We start from the raw sequence: 23,434 nt of genomic DNA, 5'->3' as shown, positions 1-23,434 counted from the left end.
GGTACAATTTCCATGGCTTTGTTGCATAGTCCTTCTTTTCTCACTCCAGGTTTATCAAATGTGATAAGTCTTTCAGTTTGAACCTCTTGGATTGTAGCAAGATTTTTGGTCGTCTACTACATCTTGGGAGTCCACTGGGCCTACTACTTATTACCGGCCACATGATGTGGGTTGGCCAGGTCGATGGACATGACTCTGTTCTCCCTTTTTCCAGCAAGGGGCGGTAGTAACACTGATCTTGTTCCGTGGATTGCTAAGATAGGTACTGGTTTTCTGTAAAAAGGCCAAATTCCTTCTTCACCGCGATGTTTTCCCTGACTAGATCCCCAATCTTTGGAATCCAGACAGGTCTTGCTGGGACAGGTGGTTTTTCTTAAGTGGTCGTCGGCTTCTGTATTGTTACTCAGGCTTCTTCTTGTTTCATTTAAGTCCTGCAAAACAGCCAAACGGTCTTTGATATCAAAAGGTTTTTGTTCCACCACTGAAGTGTGGCGATCAAGATACTGGATGAGCATTCTAGTACCAAATAGTATTTCATATGGAGTGATTCCACCCAGAGAATTTATTGGCAGATTATTAAGACTATGTTGGACACTTATTAGATGTTTGACCCACCCGTCATCCGAGCCTAATACCCTAGCTGTTATAGATTGCTTTATGTCCCGTTTTTTTCTTTCCACTACCGCATTTTCCTCAGGATGGAATGGACTTGAGTACTGCAATGCAACGCCCAAACTAGCCATGGCCTCCTTGTAAGCTTGAGAGCTAAACACAGGACCCTGGTCAGAATGTAGTTTGCCGATTGCGTATGTGCTGATAAAGATTTGCAAATCTTTTATAACAGTTCGGGCGTCAGCCGAGCGCTGAGGCTACATCCAAATAAATCTTGAGCAGGAATCCACTGCGACCATGATATATTTATAGTTGCCATCCCTCTGCAAGGGACCACAGTGGTACAGGTAAACGCACGCTAGTGGTTTATCTGAGATTAGAAGGGGCGTCTGCGCAGGACGTTTCACTGTAGATACTTTCATCTTCTGGCAGATTTCACATTCTAGAACATAGTTTCTATTTTGTTTCCTCATGTGCGGCCACCAAAAACTCTGTTTTAATAATGATACTGTGGCGGAAACTCCTGCGTGTGCAGATGCTAGTCCTTCATGTGCTGCTAGGATTAATCCTAACCTATGTTCCATGTTTGGAATTGCCCTATCCTTGACTCCAGGGATTTGAGCAAAAAGAACATTATTTGCATCAGTTGTGTATGAGTACTTTCCTAGAAAGCCTTTCGGGAGTGTTTTACCACTGTCTTTTACTGAAGCGGTGACAGCTTGCATTATTTTGCTGTCTATTTTGGTTTTTTAATGAGTGATTGCAGCTACGGAGCCATTTGCACAGCTGCCTTTGCGGCTTCATCAGCCAATGAATTCCCTGGAATGTGAATGCCATCACACTGGTGACTCAGTGTATGGATCACGTGAGTCTTTTGTAGTTCTTTCTGTAATATAACTACTTGTTCCCAAAGCATTTTATGCTTAATTGAGCCACCTTTTGCATCTTTGAAACCATTTTGAACCCAGTTCTGCAAATATTCATTGTAAGACTGGATGCAGTAATACGAATCGCACACTATGAGTGTGGGGAATTCGTGACCGGTATTTTCGAGCGCCATCTTTAAACGCTGTAGTTCAGCTCGCTCAACTGTACAGTCTCCGAGTGATTGAGTTTTAGTGACCATAGGTCTGAATTTACCTTCGCGCCAGCGACCTTCAACAATCGTGCACGCAGCACCATATGCTTGTTTACCCCCAATTGCGGGCTGTGCTGATCCGTGTTTATAAATTATACATCCGTAATGTTCTAGAAGCAGAATCTCAATGGGCATAGGACGTTCTTGTTCGTATTGTAGAAATTCTTGTGTCTTCAAGTAGGGGTCAAAAATGTTTTCAACGTCTGTTGCAGCAGTAGAATTAACCCATTGTATCCATCTTAGATGTAAAGCCTTAGCATTTGAAATGCTCACTGTTGTTACTGCCTCTAAGGCAGGGACAGGTGTAATGATCATTATGCGTTTACCCTGCACAAGAGCTCTCTCTTTTGCTACTGGAGTTTGAACCGCTGTCAGAATCTTTTCTGTTGTAGTGAATTTCATTTCAGCTTGTGTGTACAAGTGTGATTTGTAAGCTATTGGTACATTTTCACCTTCATTAAAGGTTAGGTATGTGAATCCGCATCTCCCTGGGATGATTCGAATCACAAGGTTGCGCATGTTGTCTCTTGTCTGTAACTGTGTTTTTGCTAACATGTCTGTTTGTACTGAACTCAAAATTTATGTGTGTTTTTGAGTCCAATTAGTTGGTTTGAAATCAGGTTTGATTAGTTCGTACTGAGAGGTTTAACCCTTTCTGTGTAATTTAGAACGTTAGTTCTTCCAAAATTTAGAAAACCTAGTATTGACTGTAAGTTTTTTAGCGTTTTTGGAGGTTGGAGCAGCGCACATTTCTCTAGAAAGTTTGCCAGGCTTTTGCCTTCACTTGAAGTTCGTATCCCAAGAATAGGATGTTGTGGTGGGCAATTCGTGATTTCTCAAAATTTAATTTGTACCCTTCAGAAGCAAACCCAAGTATTATGGTGTTCACTCTTTTCAAGTGTACCTCCAAATCATCGTCTGTAAGATAGATATCATCGACATGAGATAATGCCTCATCATCATACGTTTGTAGTAACTCTGTTAGTCTGGCTGAAAATAACCCTGGACTATTCTTGAATCCCTGGGGAAGACGGCAAAATTGTCGTTGTGTCCCCATAATTGAGAAAGCTGTCAAATGCCTGCTTTCTGATGCAATGTTTTGACAGAAGAAACCATTTGAAATATCTAATGTGGTTTTATATTTTTTCCGCACACTGTCATTCATCAGTGCTGCACTGTGTGCATTTTGTACTGCAAAAGTTTTGCAACAAGAGTTTAAATGTCTGTAGTCCAAAACTAGACGATATGTATTGTCTGGTTTGGATACAGGAAACAAAGGATTGTTCATAGATGAGGTGCATGTTTCAATCACCCCTTGGTATTCAAGTTGATTTAAAATCTTCCTGACCTGTTTTTTAGCTTCCTGTTTAACAGGATATTGCCTTTGCATTGTTGGTTGTGTTTTTAACTGGATTTTATGGTGAGGAGAATCCTCATCCCATCCTACGTTATTTTTATATAATGCTGGAGCCTGGGCTACTGCCCATTTTCTGGCATAGGTGTATTTTTTATGAATTGGAATGTGATTTGAGAATGCTGGCATAATTATCTCTTCGCCATGTGGGCACTCCCTGACAAATTCAGGGGGCCAGACTTGTTCAGCTAAAAGAATGTCATAACCCTTAGATAGCTTATCCCAAAAGAATGCCTTTATTTTTCTAGTTATGTCCCCCTCCATTCGGAGTGTTACTTCATATAGCTTATGTGATACACTAACCCTGGTGTCGGCAGCTTCAACTTGAAATCATTGATTGAAGTCCACTGTCTCCAGATGATCCTTCAAGATCTCGCGAGCTATGGTGACTTCTGCTGCGCTGTCTAGCATTGTCTGCTCCCACTCCCCGTTCTTGAGTTGTGTCCTCAAGATCCTCGGCATGTCTGATATTTACACTTGCTACCCTTTTCTTGGTGAACTGGAACTCTCTTCCAGCAACCCTAATTTTTTACAGGGCGTGAGGAGGAAGTCTCGGGGATAGTTTGGGAACAGTCCTCATTCTGCTTCTGCAAAGATCTTGGGAAACTTCAAGTAAGACTCTCTGACATCAATGGAACAATGTATTGCATAATGTAGAGAACTAATTACATTTTTAAGCTATATAATACATCCAATAAGACATGTTGGTAGACATTGCTGGATATACTGCAAAACTCAAGCTAATGTTCATGCAGATAATAACATAGCCAGGCACATACTAATCCATACACTGAGACACCCATGAACACATGCATTCATACAGTTAACCACTCACGACAAACTCATATATTCCCTGACAACCAAGGCCCAAACTCACCCATACACTTGAAGCCTTATTATGACCGCCAAACCCACGGGGTGGTGTGGCTACCTCTGCACTGGTGGTCCGATCACCCTATTACAAGTAGGGCAGTCAGACTGCCACAGGACCTCTGCTGCTGCCAGGATCCCTGATCCTTGGTGATCTTGCAGTGGACTGAAGCCCCTAATATGCTTGTGATGGTGCAGCTGCACTGCGAGGCATATTAGGAGTTTCCTCACTGACACTGTTGTCATGGCAGTAAGCCTGCCATGAAGAGTGTGGTGCTGAGGAAACAAAAGTTGCCGTATAGGGCCCCCTGTTGCCTTTGCACCAGGGGATGCATGCCGGGGGCTACATGGTTCCATAGTTCCTGCAGGGCATGGACTTGATAGTCCATGCCCTACTGGTACGTGCAATGGCGTTCCCATTGCACTTCCTTCCTAAGGCTCATGTATGAGCCTTAGCACTGCACTGCTGTGGGCCAGTCACCTGAGAACTGTCTGACCTGGACTCCAGTCAGAATCCGGGGGGTAGGCTCTATAGGACTTTGGCAGTGTGGCAGTGGGGTGCTGTTGTGGTGTCCATCAGTCCCTGAGACACCCAGAACACACATAAACGCACCGAGACATTCATGCACACATGTATTCATACAGTTAACCAACCAGAACATACTCAGTGATACGCTGACACACCCAGGCACTGTTGCATTCACTGACACAATCAGGCACTTACTCATATCTACTCTCAGACATCCAGGGACAAACTCATAGATACACTGACACACCCAGGCACACTCTGCCACATGAACTGAACATACACTGATGCCATAATACACATTTTCTAACACTTCCTGGCACCTACTTATGTATACATTGACATTACCTGCCACACACTCATCCCTACACTGAGACACACTCAACACACTTATATGTATGCTGAAGCGCTCATGCATACAGTACCCATACAGTTAACCACCCAGGACACACATATACATACACTGACACCCCCAGGAACACACATTGATGTATTCACTGACACACTCAGACACTCATTAATACATGCACTCAGACACCCAGGGACACACTCATACATACCTTTACACACCCAGACACACAGTGATGCATTCACTTAGACACCCATTGACACATGAATACACACTATAAAACACCCTGGCACACACCTTTGTATAGATTGACACACCCAGACGTACACTGATTTATACACCAACAGAACCAGACACATACTGATGTTTACACTGATACATTCAAGCACACACTGATGCACACAGAGTTATACCCATGTACACAGTCTTGCATACAGTTACACAGTCAGATACACACAAATAGATAGACTAACTTGCTAAGATATACTCAAGAATAGTCATACACCAATAACATACAAAAAAGCATACTCAACAATAATACATATACAGACTCAGCTATTTGATTGATTAAATAGTGGTTCTAGCAAGAACCATTTTTTGTGTGTTTTTTTGTGGTTTTTAAATAAACCAGATGCAACATTGCATTCTTGAGGGAATACAATGTCATGCAACAGCACTAGAAAATTATAGGAAATAAAGCATCTAAAACCGGTGCTTCTAAACAGCAACAAACAACTACAGACATTCTGTATTGTAATTGCCACAAGCTTGTGACAGGTGGCACGGTGTGTCACCATGCCTCCTAACGCTTTGCAGGTAGCTGGCACAGTAATTTCAGAAGGAGTGGTAGTTGCTGAAGAAATTGAGGCACCTGCGACATCTCCAGATCTGCTCTTTCTACGCGTAGTAGGTTGTTATATTTAATACCAAGTTTCGAGAAGAAAAGCATTTATTAACTTGCTTATATGTTTGGCGTCGGTTGATGCTTCATGATATTTCCCAAAACACTGTCATAGTAAGTCTTGTTGTGCATGCCAAGTTTCGGGGTGATCCATCAGGCAGGGGCCGAGAAAAAAGGGGCTAAAAAAAGGGAGTTTATCCATGTTAATTCACATAGGACACATAGTCGAACTTTCTGCATGAACCCCTGGATATCAGTACACCAAATTTAGTAGAAAGGTAGATTTGGTTTCGCAGATTGTACTTTTCTTATTTGGTGTAAAGGTCTTGAAGTACATTTAAGTAAGACAAAATACAAGGTGATAAGACCACATAAGTAATTTAAGAAAAATATCACTGTCCAAATTCAACCATTGGAGTATGTGGGTCATTTCAGTTACTTTGGTATCTTGGGCTTGTTTATGGACCAGACAAGAACTACAATGTTATACAGAGTTTAATTGAAATTTTAAGTTTGGACTACCATTTTACATTTGCTTGGTTTGTCGTGTTTGAACTTCGTTTAATAAACTAGGTTTAGGGTTATGTATCCACTGTAGTCCTAGTATAGGCAGATTGAAAACACAGTTATTACATGTTAAACCAATTCCTGGCATTGAACTCTATCTGGATGAAGTACAACCACAATTAGAAACATTTTTGTGCATGAAGTTCTGTTTTGACGTCCTCCAGATTAAAACAAATACAACTAAAGGGTTATGTGGCCCTAGTGTTGCAGGGGAAGCTCATTGCCCATTATGCACTTTAGGCACCGATGGAAATCTCTCTCAATTGTATTCTTCTGTTCGGCTGACGCCAACCTGAGAAATAAATGTATCAAGCCAATCTGTAATTATATGGGGACCAGGACATTTTTAGAAGCACTGAGAATTTTAAAAACAGATATGTCTCGGCCTATAGTATCTAGTCTTAGCAGATACTTGTGTGCTGTAAGTGTAAGGGAAAGGGATTGAATTTTTAATAGATAGATCAATTTATTATGACCATTTTGTTTTATTGTTTTTATCTCTACAGTTCTTAAATGGGTACACAATGAAAAGCACATGGTTTAGATGGGATTTATTTTATTATATTGTATGCATGAACATTGTTGGTAGGCTTCTTATGGTTGTTAACCAAAATAAAAGCTATGTTAACATAATGTGTGGATCCAATAAAAGGTTGTTGAGAAATTTAAAAAAACTGTTGTTATATCTGTGGTCAGGGATATTTCGCGGTGATATCACGATTAATCACATAAATGGTCAATTGCATTTAGCTGTTCCTATGTGTACTGTACAATGCAGCACATATAAAAACATCACAAATGAGGAGAAAAAAAAGCATTTGTCCTTATTTCACATGGGTAAGACCATTTTGTTTTTTGTTAAAAATGTTGGTGCTTCCCCATATTTATGCCACCCTTGTAAATATGGGGCTGTGGCAAAGGGTGTTGCGTTTACAAGGAAGCATTAAGCCACCTTAAGTGGCTTAACGCTTACTTGTCAATAGGGCGAAGCCCATATCGTCACCACAACATTGAGAAAAGTGACATTTGTGGTGGCGATAGGGGTTTGTAAATATGCCCCTCAGTTGCTAAAAAGTTCTCCTGGTTCTCTACCTCACGTAGAGGTAGGTGAAACAGTTTTCCAGTACCATACCCCTGCGAGTTTTGCATCCTAGAAAACTGTTGTACGTCTGCTGGTTGGCATCTGTTCTCGCTGGGACCACTGTATCAACCATGGCAGTCACAGACCAAAAAAGTGTTTTTAAATGTTCCGTACACATGATGGAAGCTTTAGTTATGTTGTCATAACACGTCTTTAGGTCTGACATCAAAAATAATGCAAGTTATGGCAGTCCTCCTGGTGGACCTGTAGTCACCTTTCTTTCCCAAAATTGTTTACCTTTTTATCAATCTGTACACATCTACCTCCCTTTCACCAGGATAATTTTCCTTCCTGTTATCCTTGAAAACTGCCCCCATCTCACTTAGGGGTCAATTCTGGTTACCTGGTGGCCTGCCAGGTCACTGGAGGCCCCCTGCTCCTCTGCTTGGAACATTTGCAAAGGTAGAGGTCCTCACCAGTGTTCCATGGATCTTGATGCCTTTAGAGTGCTTGTTGGTGCAGCTGATGCACTGAAGGCGGGGGAGAATTCCAAATGCACACTTTTTTTTTTAAATTCCTGCCTTTTTTTAATTTTTCCTAAACAAACTTGCAAAGACTGAGGGGTATATTACCAACAACTAGCGATAATTTTTGTCTCTAACTTGTTTAGAGACAAAAATTATCGCCGCACATCGGCGATTTTTATCGCAGATAAACCTTGCTATTAGCAAGGTTTATCGCAAATGCGATAAAAAACGGCCGCAATGCATGAATATCGCTGAAAAGTCAGCGATATTCATGCATTATCGAGCAAATGCTCTTAGCCATGTTATCCACCTCCCATTGGATAACATGGTGAAGAACTGCTCAGGGCAGGTGTTAGCTTTTGGAGATATTCGCGCTTAGCGCGAATATCTCCAAAAGTTGGTAATAGGAGATAGCGATGTTAGCGACTGTTTCCAGTCGCTAACATCTTGGCACGCCCACTTTGCATGTCATTAGTGATAAATATCACTGACATGCAAAGCGGGGCCCAAGATGGTCGCTATCTCCTATTAGCTGTCACTAACTGGTGTTAGCGACAGCTTGGTAATAGGGAGATAATTTTATCTCCGCTTTCTTGGCTTTTAAAGCCAAAAAAGCGGAGATAAACCCCTTGATAATATACCCCTGAGTTTTTTCAGAAAAAAACAATGACCCAAATGCACAGGGCCACTATTTCTTTTCTCTTCTAGGGTGCATGGTGGATCCATGTTGGAATAATCTTTGAAATTCCCTTCACCGTAAATAGGGCTGACTGAATTTGGTGAAAATACAGTGAATGAAGCCGGAAACTCCTGGTTTGATGGGACAGAAGAACCACCAATTTAAAGCACTTCTCCTATTATGGAGAATCCTTAATAATACCTTTAATATCTCTGCTCAGAGTTTTTAATTTTATCTAGCATGTTACTTTAACGCCTTAACAGCAGCGGTTTTTCCACCGCGGGGCGGGCGTTCTATTGAGTGGGCGGGGCTCCGTCGGCCGTTGGCCTACGGCAGCACCCGCGAGGTAGTTGGCCGATGGGAGCACGGAAGGGGTTAAGATCCAACTGTCTAAACTCTCCAAACAACTTTCCTTCAATAAATCAATTAGGGGTTTATAAAGCGCGCTACTAACCCGTGAGGTTCAAGGAGCTTGGGGGGGTGGGACAGCTCCGGATCAGTCGAAGGGCCAGTTCCTTCACTCTGTGACTACTCTCCCTTCAATCTAGTAGAAGAGATGGGTCCCAAATTAGGAGGTTGTGGGACAGGGCTTGTCTAAGTGTGATCAGAAGTTACATATAGATAGAAGCTCTTCCTCAGTGAAAGGTGATAAATTTACAGAACTGCCCTCAAACTAAGTGCTTTGGAGGAGAATCATCAATATGATTAAAGACCGTCAGAGAAAACGAGCATCGCTTGGTGCCATAGACAGACCTGGAGCCAATGGATGTATGTATGTTATGGTATTTACCAAGAGCTAACTTAGCTACAAAGCAGTGCAGTGTTGTACAAGAGGGGCTACATGAGATGTCTGTATATGGACATTTTTCTTCATCAGCAGACTAATGGTGTATGAGTTTGGTTACTATGTAAATGGCAAGGACTTGGGCTGAAGTGATTCACCGCGCCTTCTGACACTCAACCATCTATATCCATGTTTGCATTATCGCACTCTGGATTCTAACAATAGTTTTCTTGACCGCCTTCTTCATCTCAGTGTTTCGGAGACTATAGATCATTGGGTTCACCATGGGAGTCAAGATGGTGTAAACCACTGACACAAACCTATCGACGTAGAATGAGTTATTGGTTGTGGGCCGAAAATAGGTGAAGAGTAGAGATGCATAGAAGATCATAACCACTATCAGGTGAGAGGCACAGGTGGAGAAGGCTTTGGATCGGCCCTCAGAAGACTTGATGTTCAAGATGGTGATGATAATGAACGTGTATGACACAAACTTTGTGAGAAGTGACCTAAAACCTAAGAACCCACCCAGCGTAAAGATGACAAGAATGTTGATGAATGTGTCGGAGCATGAAAGCTTCAGCAGAGGGGGGATGTCACAGAAAAAGTGCTGGATCTCTTTGGAGCTGCAAAAGGAGAGCCTGCTCATCAAAATCACATGCACAGATGAGTAAATGTGTCCACCCACCCACAAGCCAGCAGCCAACCAGGAACAGGCACGCTGGTCCATGATGCTGCTGTATTGCAGAGGATGACAGATGGCAATATAGCGGTCATATGCCATAGCCGCCAGTAGGAGGCACTCAATAGACACCAGGCTAGCAAAGAAGTAGAGCTGGATCATGCAGCTCGAGAAGGAGATGGTCTTCTTCTCGGCTAGAAGGTTTACCAGCATCTTAGGGACAGTGACAGTAGAGGAGCAGCAGTCTAGGAAGGACAGGTTGGAGATGAAGTAGTACATAGCGGTGTGAAGATTGGCATCTCGGTGTATTACGGCGATGATGAGGATGTTCCCAGCCAGGGTAGTCACGTAGATCAGAAGGAAAATCATGAAAACGAGAACCTCCACATCAGGAATGGATGACAAGCCCAACAGGATAAATTCTGATACCAGGGTTTTGTTGACCCTGCCCATAGTCTTCTGGACTTGTGTCTGAAGAGGAATATTATATTATTATTATTGATAGAACTCCATTAACACAAACTTAAACAATCGTGATAGGCATAGGCATGGGTATAGATATAACATTACCAATTCTAACAACAATAACAATACACTGGCATAATTACATAGATAGATAGATAGATAGATAGATAGATAGATAGATAGATAGATAGATAGATAGATAGATAGATAGATAGATAGATAGATAGATAGATATTAAATTAAAACAACAAAGGTTAATGTAACAATATAGTTAGGTGAAAATGTCACTTAAAAATAGCATTCTAAACTCAAAAAAGCACTGAATTGCACCAGTTAACTGTAGTAACAATAAGTAGTGTCCCCGCCATGGACATTGTCATAAGTGATGTTATGAATGATGTCATACACAACGTCATGAGTGATGTAATATGTGAGGTCATAACCAGTGCTTAATGAGGGTGTGCATTATGAATTTCAGTTTTTATTTAGTTTAATGTGGTACCTTTAACATTTAACATTTAACATTTATTTAACATTTAATTTTTACAGTGAATTGCTTCCTTTTTTTAACGTAATGTGACTTATTACATACCAAATTATAAAGTCACATTAACCTTTGTTTTTTTCTGTCACTCTTTCTGATGTTTTTTTCCTACATAGAGTAACAATGTAAAGCATATCAGTATAAATAACCCAGACCTGCTGGGTTTGTTGAAGGATCAGAACACAAAATATAAAACGTGGGCCTATTGGCTTTATTAGTGGATTTGTCATCACATCACCACATATAGCACTTATCTATTGGACTGACAAAAAAGCAAAAGCATATTTGATCAATAACCATAAAATATTGTATTACTTATGAATACACACATGACAATATATGTCAATAATTGTCACAAAAATATTTTAAATAAAGGAATTTTATTTAAAAAATAAACATAAAGATGTGTTTGAGTAATTTTCAGTCCACAAAATAACGTCATATAACCAGACTCAAGAGATCCCAGGATGCTAGCCGAATAGCAGACAGCCCCAGCTTTGAATGCTTTGGCTGCTTTAGTTTGTTGTACAATTTGTTTACAAGTTATACTATCTTTCTTGAAACACATTGAAGATATACCTATGGTACTTGAAGAACTTGCTTTTGACCCCCTCCCCTTCCAGAATGCCTCTGAGGCAGGATGTAAAGGATCTAATGAACCAGGAACCTTCGGGAGGCTAGCCCTCAAACAAATATGGACCTCCCGAGGGATAGTGACTGGAGGTACACGATACCTGGATGATTGAATATGCTTAGTTGGGCATGAAAGAAAATGTATTTCAATTCAAAGATATTTTATTCTAACACTTAGAGGGGACTTCCATGGGCAGTAGCGGTGCTGCATTTCTGGGAAGAGTGTATAATCACAAAGCTGAAATCCAAAGTGTTCCGAAATGAGCTTACCCGTCGTGCGTTGCTGCGATCTCCGAAGAAAGGCAATTCAAGGAAACTGGTTATAATAACATTCAATTTACATTGTGTCATTTTTATTGAAACATATTCATTTTAATATGGAAAACATTTCAAAGTGTCGTTTTAATTCTATTTATTTATTCGAGTGCTTGTGGATACACGATATTTTGGTTTTCCGTCTGGTGCGTACATCAGTATTCGAAAGATTATGAGGGCCCTGGGGGGCTGATATTTTAAAAAAATGTATGCCAGAAACCTTTGCGGGAGTGTACTCAACAACTTCCCAAAGTTTCCTGGCGATCGGATGAATTCTGTTTTAATTCTATTTATTTATTCGAGTGCTCGTGGATACACGATTTTTTGTTTTTCTGTCTTGTGCGTACATCAGTATTCAAAAGATTATGATTGCCCTGGGGGGGCGATATTTAGAAACATTTTATGCCAAAAGCCTTCGCAGAAGTGTACTCACCAACTTCCCAAAGTTTCATGGCGATCGGATGAATGGTGTAGTAATGCATAAAGGACAAACAGACAGACACACAGTCAGACAGACAGACATACATTCGTTTATATATATATAGATATGAATAGACAATATTTTGATTATGTGGAGGGATAATGTACATTTTACAAACTGTTCCATAGAATTGATTAACACTTTCAATTCACATCTTCATTTCGCTGGCTCTGTTGGCCACAATAACCTGTCCTTTTTAGATCCTCTCATCATTCCTCCATATAGAAAACTATCTACAGCGGGTTGCACCCACCCTGTGGTGCTAGAGGAATTTTTAGAGTTGCATTGCTGGTCCATTGCATCACCTCATAAAAGGTATAGGATATGTGGCAGTATGTCATTGCACATACAACAAATACCGATAGGGGAGTAAAAAGATCCCCTTTCTAGTTCATTCTCCTTATACAATTCCTAATGTTTTATGGAGATGCTGTAGCACATCCATCAGTTTTACCTTCAGGTCCATCACAAGAAGCCCACAGACTATTACTCCCTACTTCAGTCTGACAGTCAAACCCCGGGCAGCAGAAGATCATTTACTCCTCATTGATGTTAACAGAGTCAAGAGGAACTGTTCCCCTCTTTCTAGGTCTCAAGAGCAAGCCTAGACTCCAAAAGTGTGAAGACAACTAAAAGCTCTTTGGGATCTGCCTCATGTAATAGCACATTTATTTTGCATTTTTTGCAGCATCTGCTGCTTCACTGAAAATAAGGTAACGTTTGAAAAAGTAATGAACTTAGGAGACCCGCCAAATTATGAATTCACATGTTTGAGTGCCAGTGAAAATATCACCAGGTGACAACAACGAGGTGACTTTTAATCATACAGAATTTTTATTCCTGCAAATATTAATAGAATATTACTTCATATCTGTTGCTATGCAACTGTACCCTGACACATCTCATAGGGGTACAGTCCTCAAAACATGCAGAGTTTTGTTTCAAAATTAGGGGGTCTCCCTGAGGCCTCTTGAAACAGTGGACACCTGAAACAAACACGTGTAAGTATGGTGGTAATGACGTCCACTCCTCAATTTAGTTCAAAGGTCAAGTTTATTACCATGGAAAAGGCTCCACCTTTCTCTCCTCACATCAGTACATTACTCAACAAAAAAAATCCTGACCCTTGAATCCAAACTTTCCAAGGCAGAATACTGAGAAGGTTGAAATATCTAGAGCACGTACCGTCCCTTTAGGAAATACAGAGCACATTAAACAGAGAAACGGTTACAGAAGAAAAGCAACAAGTCCAATACACAATAACAAAGATACTGCATTCAAAATTCATGTGAGTAGTTATTTTTTACCTTCATAAATACAAATGTGATTCTAAATTGGACAGTCTTGAAGTTTAGCAGCACCTCTATCTAATTTCCTAACTCTAAGTATTTATTGAACCTGAAAACTCCTAGATGATGTGCAGGTGGGGTTACAACCACAAGACATGTCCCAACAGCAACCTTAATATGTGCCACACCTTTTCGCTCATTTTACTTGATCTTTCTATTCTGCTACTTTGTTCTCAAATTTTTACAAACATGCATCTCTAATTCTGCCATTTTGTCAGTGGTGATCTTCTACACCCTTTCCTTAATTCAATGTTCAAGGTGAACAAAATAGTGCTTAGTTTTCTTCTGTGAAAAAGTATGAAAAGAGTTACCTCAATCGTGGCATACAGGGTAAACCCATAGGCTGCCACTCTTCACTTCTTCCCACAGTGTCTTAGCATGTGTATGCTCTCTTTTAATATTTTGTTGATTCTCTCTACCACCCCATTAGTTTTTGCATTATATTATATCATATCATTGGCCCACAATAAATGATTTTTTCAAATGTTTTAATTTCAATTGAAGTCTCCTGAACACTGTTGTCATTCAAAATGTAGTGGTTGCTCTCCTATGAAACACTTCTAAAACCTTAATCACTGCACCAGGGGTGATCTCTCCCATGGAGGTTACTTCAGGTGATCTAGAGTAAATGTCAGGTAATGCTCTCAGATAAAAGTGCTCCAAACAAACATGCTCCACAATGTCCACGGCATCCCAAGGACCAATAAGAATCTCTCTTCACACTATGGTCAAATCTGCAACTTCCTAACTGACACCACTCTACACATTCCCTCACTTTGCACTAAATTTTAATATCCATAGACACGCACCAATAACTGCTCATCATCCTTTCTTTAATTTTGCCGATCCCTAAGGAATGATGCAGCACAATGAAGATAGGCCTCCCTCTGCACTGCTGGAGTTACGTCGTGTTTGCGACACGACTCCAAATCAGAATTTCTGACGCATCTGTTAATCCTTGCACATTGGTGCCCTGTATTGTAAATATGGGGCATCCATAGTGGCGCAAGAGTTTCTCAGGGTGGTGCAGGGAAAGTGACACATCTTTACAGATGCGTCACTTTCTTGTAAATCTGCCCCTAAATGTCTAAAATGGTTAGTAGCCCACACACAAGCTAATAATTGGCGCTCAATAATGGAATACTTATATGGCGCTTCATTTAATGTCTTGTAAGCATACACTATCACCCACTCAACCCATCAGCTCCTTGAGACAACACAGCACCAAACCCAAAAGCACTAGCATCTACTGATATCACACATTTCTTTCCTTCCACACAAGGCTTAAGTGCAGGAGAATTCACTTTTTGATGTTGGATACACTCATACTCACTCTGCTGATCAGTGCCCCACACATATTCACAATTCTTGCAGAAAAACCTCCTCAATGGTTCCATCACAGTGGCAAAATCCTTTACAAACTGGCCATAGTAGTCACGCAGCCCAATGAAGGACATCAATTTCTCTTTGTCATCAAGTGTAGATGCATGTTTGATAGCATCCACAATAGTCTCCAAAGGTACAACACCATTGTATGACCCAGGTAATCCACCTGGGACTTAAACAATTAAAAAATGTCAACACATAACACAAGATCTTTCTTGGACAGCCTCTTGCAAACCTCTTGTAACAGTTTAAATTACTACTCTTCCGATTTGGCAAATACCTGAAAAACCTTTTACTTGACTCCCCATATCCCTGAACATATGTTGCATAGTGTGGTGTCCAATTGAAGAATAATATAGTCAGAAGAATGGTTGGTAAAAGAGCAGGCTTTAATTATAACCTCAGCCACAGGTCTAACTTACAACTGACACCGGAACTCCCTTGTATTCCAGAATCTCGCACGAGATCGGAATACAAGGAGAAGGATGTTCCAGTACATTAAAGGTACAGTTAAAGAAATGAATGTACAACATCACACATCTCCCTTCTAAACAAAAGCATTAAATGATAAATTTGACAAAAAGAAACATAAGAGAGAGAAGAACTCACAATGAATAATCCCTTAAATAAACAGGTGGTCTACGTACCCTTTGACTTCTAAGGGGAGATGAAGATGAATTAGAACCATTGGCAAAATGGGAAGAAGATGAATGATGTAAATCTTGTGTAGGAATTCTTGACCTAACCACAACTACTCTACTCCTATTCCATATCCTCCCATCCTCTGTTTTAATGGCATTCCTGAAAACTTTCACCACGGTTCTTACATCAGTATACTTTGACCAGGATCTACAACCAACAGGAGCTTTTATTCTCACAAGATCACCCACTAAGATCTTCTGCACATCCACGCATTTTCTTTTATCATAATACCGCTTCCTTTCATCTAGTTTCCTTTCTTCCTTACAACGCCACTCACCAATACCATTATCCACCAAACCTTTGTTGACTTTCATCCATCCAGGACACAACCAAGTGTTGGGAGCCCTCCCTTTAAACAACTCAAATGGAGATCTCCCAGTTGTTGAATGCGGTGCAAAGCGATAAGCATTAATTCTTTCTTGAAGAACAGACTTCCAGTCTAACCCTGAAGATCTAGCTAACTGTATAGCCTCTTTCAGTGTTTTATTGACTCTCTCAACTGCCCCATTCGGCTCAGGATGATACAACGAACATCTCTTATGTATCACACCACACTTCCTCAAGAACTCCTCAAACACCCTTGAACAAAATTGTGGCCCATTATCCGAAAGAAGACTATTAGGAAAACTCTCTTTCCTAAAAAGGGCATCCAGAAACTTAATCACCTCCTCCGAGGTAATCTCCCTAACAGCAGAGACCTCAATCCACCTTGAATACAAATCCATTAACACCAAAAGATAAGGCGTGTCACTTACACCTGACAAAGGACCAACTATATCTATTGCCAATTCATCCCAAGGATGTCTCGGTAACAATCTCTTTACCATAGGCATCTGCTTCGTCTTTAAGATCTTATCGCTAGCACAGCACTCTGGACAATCCCTCACTAATCTCTCAATCTCTAGGTCCATTCCAGGCCACCAAAACCGCATTCGTAGAATTTCCTTTGTTTTAACAATATCAAGATGTCCTTAATGAGCATGATTTAATAACTTCTTTCTAATACCCAAAGATGGAACCATTTTTGTACCTCGAGTCAAAAAACCACCATTTATTGAAAGCTCATCAGAAACTAATAACCAAGGCTTCTCCAAGAGTGACTTACTACTTAGTGACAGCATTACCTTTTTAATCTCCTCGTCCTTCTCCAATTCATCTCTCCACTCCTTCTCTTCAACTGCCCCTTCCGTAATCTCACATACATTTATACAGTCATCACACTCACCAAAGTCATCTTCGTCATCAAAATTTTCCTTACCTGCCATCCTCGACAAACAATTTGCCGATTTATTTGACACACCCGGAATGTAATCAACAACAAAGTCAAACTCTTGTAAGGAAACTACCCACCTCCTAATTCTAGACGAAATTGCATCCAAGCCCTTTTTATCAAAAATCTCTTTCAAAGGTTTATGATCCGAAAAAATAAGTACCTTCGTGCCCCAAATCAAATTCTTCAATTTCCTCAAGGCCCAGTAAATAGCAAGAGACTCTTTTTTGATTACAGAATAATTCATTTCTGATCCTCTTAAACACCTTGATGAACAACAAATCAGGAAGTCTTTATCATTTCTTTATTCAACTCATACTTAATGCATTCAAATTCCCTTTTACAGTCATCCGTCCATACAAACTCAACATTCTTAGAGGTCAAACTTCTCAAACACTGAGTTTTATCTGCAAAATTGCGAATGAATTTACCATAAAACTCTACCATGCCAAAGAAGGATATTAATTCTTCCTTGTTCTCTGGTTCCTTCACCTTGTTAATAGTGTCTACTAACTCTTTTTTTGGGATAAATACCTTCTCCAGTTATTCTATGTCCCAAGTAATTTACTTCTTGTACACCAAACTTACATTTACTTTTCTTGAGCGTCATGCCCGCATCCTCCAAAGTTTCAGAACCGCACACACACGATTATAATGTTCCTGTACACTGTTCCCATAAATCAGTAAGTCATCCTGATAGCATCTCACTCCAGTCATTCCTCTCAAAATTCTAGCCATTATTCTTTGAAATACAGATGCCGCAGACACGAGGCCAAAAGGCATCCTTTTATACCTATAAGTGCCCATGGGAGTGATAAATGCTGTCAGATCCTGAGAAGACTCATCCAACTCCACCTGATGATAAGCGGAAGCCAGATCCAGAGTAGTGAAAAACTTGGCCCCCTCTAACGTACTCACCATCTCATCAATATTAGGTAGAGAAAATCTATCCACTACCACCTCTTTATTTAACGATCTCAGGTCAATACAAAGCCTAATCTCACCAGTTGTTTTTTTAACAACAACCAGTGGAGCTAACCATTCAGTAGCTTCCACCTGCTCAATCACTCCACTCTTCAACAACTTATCTATTTCTTCTTTCACTTTCTCTTGTTCCATCAGGGGAATTCTTCTTACTTTCGCTATTACGGGAACAGCATTCTCCCTCAATCTAATGTGATGTTTATACCCTTTCAAACATCCCAATCCTTCCTTGAAAACCTTAGTGAATTTTCTTTCTAATTCTCCTCCCAGATCCACTTCACCCTCTTTCATTTCATTTACTTCCGTTTTTTGAATCTGAACCTGGGGATTAGCATTTGGATTCAAGCTTACACCAAGTTGACCCTGATGTACCCAGCCCAGTAATGTATCACCCTTCTTTGCAACTTAGATCTTACCAACTATAATCTTACTCCCAAGTTCTATCTCAGCCATAAAGCATCCAAGCATTTTAATTGGATTATCACCATAACCAAGAGGTCTCAAATCAGATCTCATCAGTTTTACTTTCCCTGCAAAATGTGTTTTAAACAATTCCTCATTAATCAATGTTATGCGAGAACACGAATCAAACTTAAAGTTTATCATTACATTTTCCACTTTTACTAAATGCGATAGATGATCAGCCACTTCACATTTTATTTCAAAAGTAATTGTTCTGACTTGTGGCTGACTCCATCTCCTCTTTGTTACTTCAGGCCTAAACACTTTGGTTCTACAAAATTTTGCATAGTGACCTTTCTTTCCACACGAGTTACACACAATCTTCAATGCAGGACATATTGATGAATTCGCCAAATGACCTATTTGTCCACATCTAAAACAAGCAAATGTGTTACTTTGTCCTGCAAACAAATTCTGACTTGTAAGATTAGATCCTGTATTTTCCTTCTCCACAGTATTTGAAGTCTCATTTTTCTTCACTTGACAAACCACGTCTTCTACCTTTGTTTCTTCTTTTTTTTCATTTAAAGATCCTTTTTCTTTCTCCTTCTTCAACTCACCAACCCACTTAGTCATATGTTCTACTTGTTTTGCTATCACTAACACTTCCTCAAGGGGGGGTTCATCCTTTAACCATAGTTCCTTTCTGATGTCATCATGTGCGCACCTCAGTACAAATTGATCTCTGATGCGTTCATTTAAAGTCTGTCCAAAATTGAATGAAGAGGCCAGCTTCCTCAATGAGGAAACATAATCTTCAACTGACTCATCCTTTTTCTGCTCTCTTAATCCAAAATGATACCGTTCCATAATGGTGCTGACCCTTGGCAGATAATGTTTAACAAGTTGTGCAATTGCAATCTCATATTCATTCAAATTCCGTTGTTCTCCAGCTGACAAATCAGGTAGGTGTTCCAAAACGTCTTGGCCTTCTCCCCCCAAACAATGAAGGAGAAGAGCTAATTTCCTTTCCGCACTCAAATTAGTTCCACATACCCTTGCATAGTTTGCAAATATTTTCTTCAATTTTTTCCATTTAATATTTGGTTCTCCTGGAGTTGTTAAAAAAAAAGCAAGCTGAGTTACATTCTGCATTTTTAAATATATATGTTGTCTTTTAATATATATATATTATATATATATGTATTCTGAAATTAAATGTTTCTTTAGTTATCTCTTTTGAACTTAAATACTTTCTTTATAAATTTCTAACGTATCAGAATCTGTCTTGTCTGCTTTTCTTTCTTCTTTTTTTTTTATAGTCTGATGTCACAACGTTGTTTTTAAGCGTTCTCTATGCTTTTCTTCTTTCTACACTTTAATAATGGGGCTTTCTTTAATTTTCCCTTCTTTTCCAGACTTTTACAATGATGGCTTTGTGATGAAATAACAAGTCTTTGTTGCGTAGCGTATGATTCCACGCTCTAATTCTGACACGCCGCAGTTGTGATCTTTGACACGCATACGTTGCTTTACGAGAGACGCATGGAACGCAGTGCTTACGTGAAACGCATGGAACGCAGCGCTTCCGACGCGTAGCTCAACTTCAAACGTTCACGAGTCTCCTTCTTTTCACTCAGCGCGAGCATCAAACGTTCTCTTGTACAATTTTCTCTTATTTTTAAATTAAACCCTTTCCAACACACTTCCGATTACGCTCCCCACCAAACTCCTCACCGCACTTTCTTTTCTTTTCTTTTCTGCCGCTGGGAAGACTCCGCTTCCTTATTTACGAAAACAGCCGCTGGAGGAGCAGGAGCGTCGTTCTTCTTTTTCTGCCTGTGTTGAGGTAGGGTTCACCCGATCGTCGCCAAATAATGTGGTGTCCAGTTGAAGAATAATATAGTTAGAAGATTGGTTGGTAAAAGAGCAGGCTTTAATTATAACCTCAGCCACAGGTCTAACTTACAACTGACACCGGAACTCCCTTGTATTCCAGAATCTCGCACGAGATCGGAATACAAGGAGAAGGATGTTCCAGTACATTAAAGGTACAGTTAAAGAAATGAATGTACAACATCACACATAGCTCTCTGAAAAACAGAAAATGTCAATGCCAGTCCGAAAGGCAACCTTTTGAACTGGTACACCCCACAAGGCGTGATAAAACTTGTTAAATGTCCTGACTTCTTGGCCAAACCTATTTGATGACAGACACTGTAGCACCATCGAACTTAGACAGTAGATCATTTATCTTAGGCAGGGTGATGCCTATCCACAATGATATTCTCATTAGGCACCCTCAAGTCCATGCATAATTGAAGTTTGCCGTTACCTTTATTTGCCAAACCTACAGGAGGAATCCATTCTGAATTCCTATCTCTTTGATGAAATCATCTCTCAGCATTTGATCCAGCAGATCTCTCAATTCTTTTCTCATGCTAGTGGTACCATTCTCACTTTTTGTTTAATGGGCTCAGCACCATTCTTCAATTTTATTTTGTGTTCGTACCGTTGGAACTTTCCCAATTTCTCACTAAATACTTCCAAAAATTAGAAGAAAAAAAATTCTTTGGTCAGCATATCTTGTACTGCCAGTACATTCACCACAGCATTGGGATGTAGCTTAATGCCTAGTCTTCTTTGAACCCTCCATCCAAGCACATTTGCTCCTTTCTTTGCCACATACATTTTCAACTGGGCATTTCTTGCTATGAACATTGTCATGGCTTCAAAATACCCTGTAAAATCAATATGTTGTCCATCAAATGTGACAGCTATAACATCAGGTTTTTACCAAATGTGGTTTTCTGTTTTCAAACTTTTTTCCTAAATATGCATAGGATATTATAGTGAATGGGGAACCAGAGTTTGCAGTAATCGACAACTCTCTCCCCCACCCTTGCAACTTGCACATAGGTGGATTAAAAGGGTATTCATCATCTTCCTTCCTTTCTCCATGCACCATTAGTACTATGTTTCTCTTTCCAACATCACCATCGTCCAATTCCAAATTTCTCAAAAATACCTGTCCAGCATGATTATTTTGTTGTCTTTTAGCATCGCTGCACATCTTTGAAAAAATACCTTTTCTATTGCACTAGTTGCACATTTTGCTAAGTGTCTGACAATTCCAGGAAGACGTAAAATGGTTAGGCTCACCACATCTAAAACAGTACATCTTGCTGTCCTTATGCCCACCTTTATGACTCTCATTCTTCACAAATTTTCCTGTAACTGCACAAACTTCATTTTCCTTCTTGCCAAGTTAAGATTAATTTACCTTCTTTACCCAGTTCAAGGACTGATCTATGGCTTTGGATGAAGCCACCACTTCATCCATGGTGGGATCGCCGATGATCCTAAAACTTTCAGGGATACGTTTATTGTTAGTGTTAACCAGGAGCTGAATACACAGCATTTCATTAGTTGTGTTGCCGAAATAAAGTGTTGAATATAGACATCTCAGTTCTGTTAAAAATGTGTCAAAAGATTCTCCTTCTTTCTGTCTCCTTGTATAAAAGTGATACCTCTCAAGTGTGGTACTGATGGTGGGCTGAAAACGAGCATCTATCTTCAACAGAGCTTCATCAAATTCATTCAGGGCCTCAATCTAATTTTCAGTCTCAATTTTGGGAAAAAACCTGATGACTTCCTGTCCTTCCGAACCTTGAGAATGCAAAAGGATACTTTTTGTCCTCATAGCCGGCATTCAAGTTCCATCAATTGCCAATAAATATGTTAAACACTCCTCCTCCTATCTTTTCTAGGGTATAGGTGGTTCACCTTTTGTTTGTAAATTTTTTAAAGGAGGGTGTAATTGCATGTTCATGCTTTACTAGTCTCCTATCACAGGAAAATAGATGGATACAAAAAAGCTTCTGCTTAGGTAAATAATCTTTATGTCCCTAAAACTCCTTTGAAAGGACTGTGAAAATCTTTAATTTCTGAGGTAAAGTTGATTTGTTCATAGACATTATAAAATGGCTGCCACCGGTGCTGGAACCTATGTACTAAAAGATTTGCAATGCAGAATCAAAATGGCCGCCAAAACTGAAACGAGGCTTGGAACGCCAGGTGTCTTGCTCCTTACATGAAGAGGAGTTTTCACGGCCCCTCCAATGACGCAGGAAGCCTTTGAGACACTCCTTCTAAGACAGTCCTACCGACCAGTCACAGCAGAACAACACCTCACGCCAAGTGCTCACTGCACAGGACCTCCGACTGCAGGCTACAACGATTAATGTGCATAGATTTAGAGAGACGGCGCACAAGGTCCAGCGCAGCTAACTTCACCACAGCGCCACCCTCCGTGCTGCGTCCTCCCAGCGCGTGTCAAACATCCAGTCCCTCATCGCCACGGAAAAGTGTTGTAATCAAGATGAGGAACGCGAGAGACGCAAGGTGAAGAAAGCAGGAGCGTCCGTATTTCACGTCTGTACGCCAAGCCTCGTACGTACATAATAATCCCCAATGTAGGGTCCTAACTGTAATCACCCCAAACGCCCAGCCACGAACATTCTGGACTTGAGTCCCTAGACCAGGGATCTCCAACCTTTTCAGTAATGAGAGCTACTTTTGTTCAATGAAAATCATCTTGTATTGAGTTGTAACTGGGACAACATGAGACAAGATTACGTTAGTAGCCGCTGTATGTAGGATTACCTTCAGGGATCACATCAGAGCATCAGGAGGGCTGCAAGCAGTCATGTAAAAAGGATTTGTAAATTTGAAATGCCTTTACATGGGTAATACATAACAATCACAGCTGCA

General features: G+C 40.3%; 1 protein-coding gene across 1 annotated transcript; it reads right to left on the bottom strand.

The window, feature by feature from the left end:
- Positions 1-9,629: 9,629 nt before the first annotated feature.
- Positions 9,630-10,583, bottom strand: LOC144822795 (olfactory receptor 5V1-like). The gene has a single exon (XM_078680687.1). The coding sequence runs from the start codon at positions 10,581-10,583 to the stop codon at positions 9,630-9,632; it is 954 nt and encodes a 317-aa protein (XP_078536813.1).
- Between the last annotated feature and the right edge of the window lie 12,851 nt (positions 10,584-23,434).

This window comes from Lissotriton helveticus, chromosome 1_1 (assembly GCF_964261635.1).
Source record: "Lissotriton helveticus chromosome 1_1, aLisHel1.1, whole genome shotgun sequence".
Lineage (NCBI taxonomy): Eukaryota > Metazoa > Chordata > Amphibia > Caudata > Salamandridae > Lissotriton > Lissotriton helveticus.
This window is presented reverse-complemented; position numbering and strand designations above follow the sequence as displayed.

What these genes read in the sequence shown, in the direction of transcription:
- LOC144822795 (XM_078680687.1), bottom strand. Translation starts at nt 10,583, where the DNA reads ATGGGCAGGGTCAACAAAACCCTGGTATCAGAATTTATCCTGTTGGGC.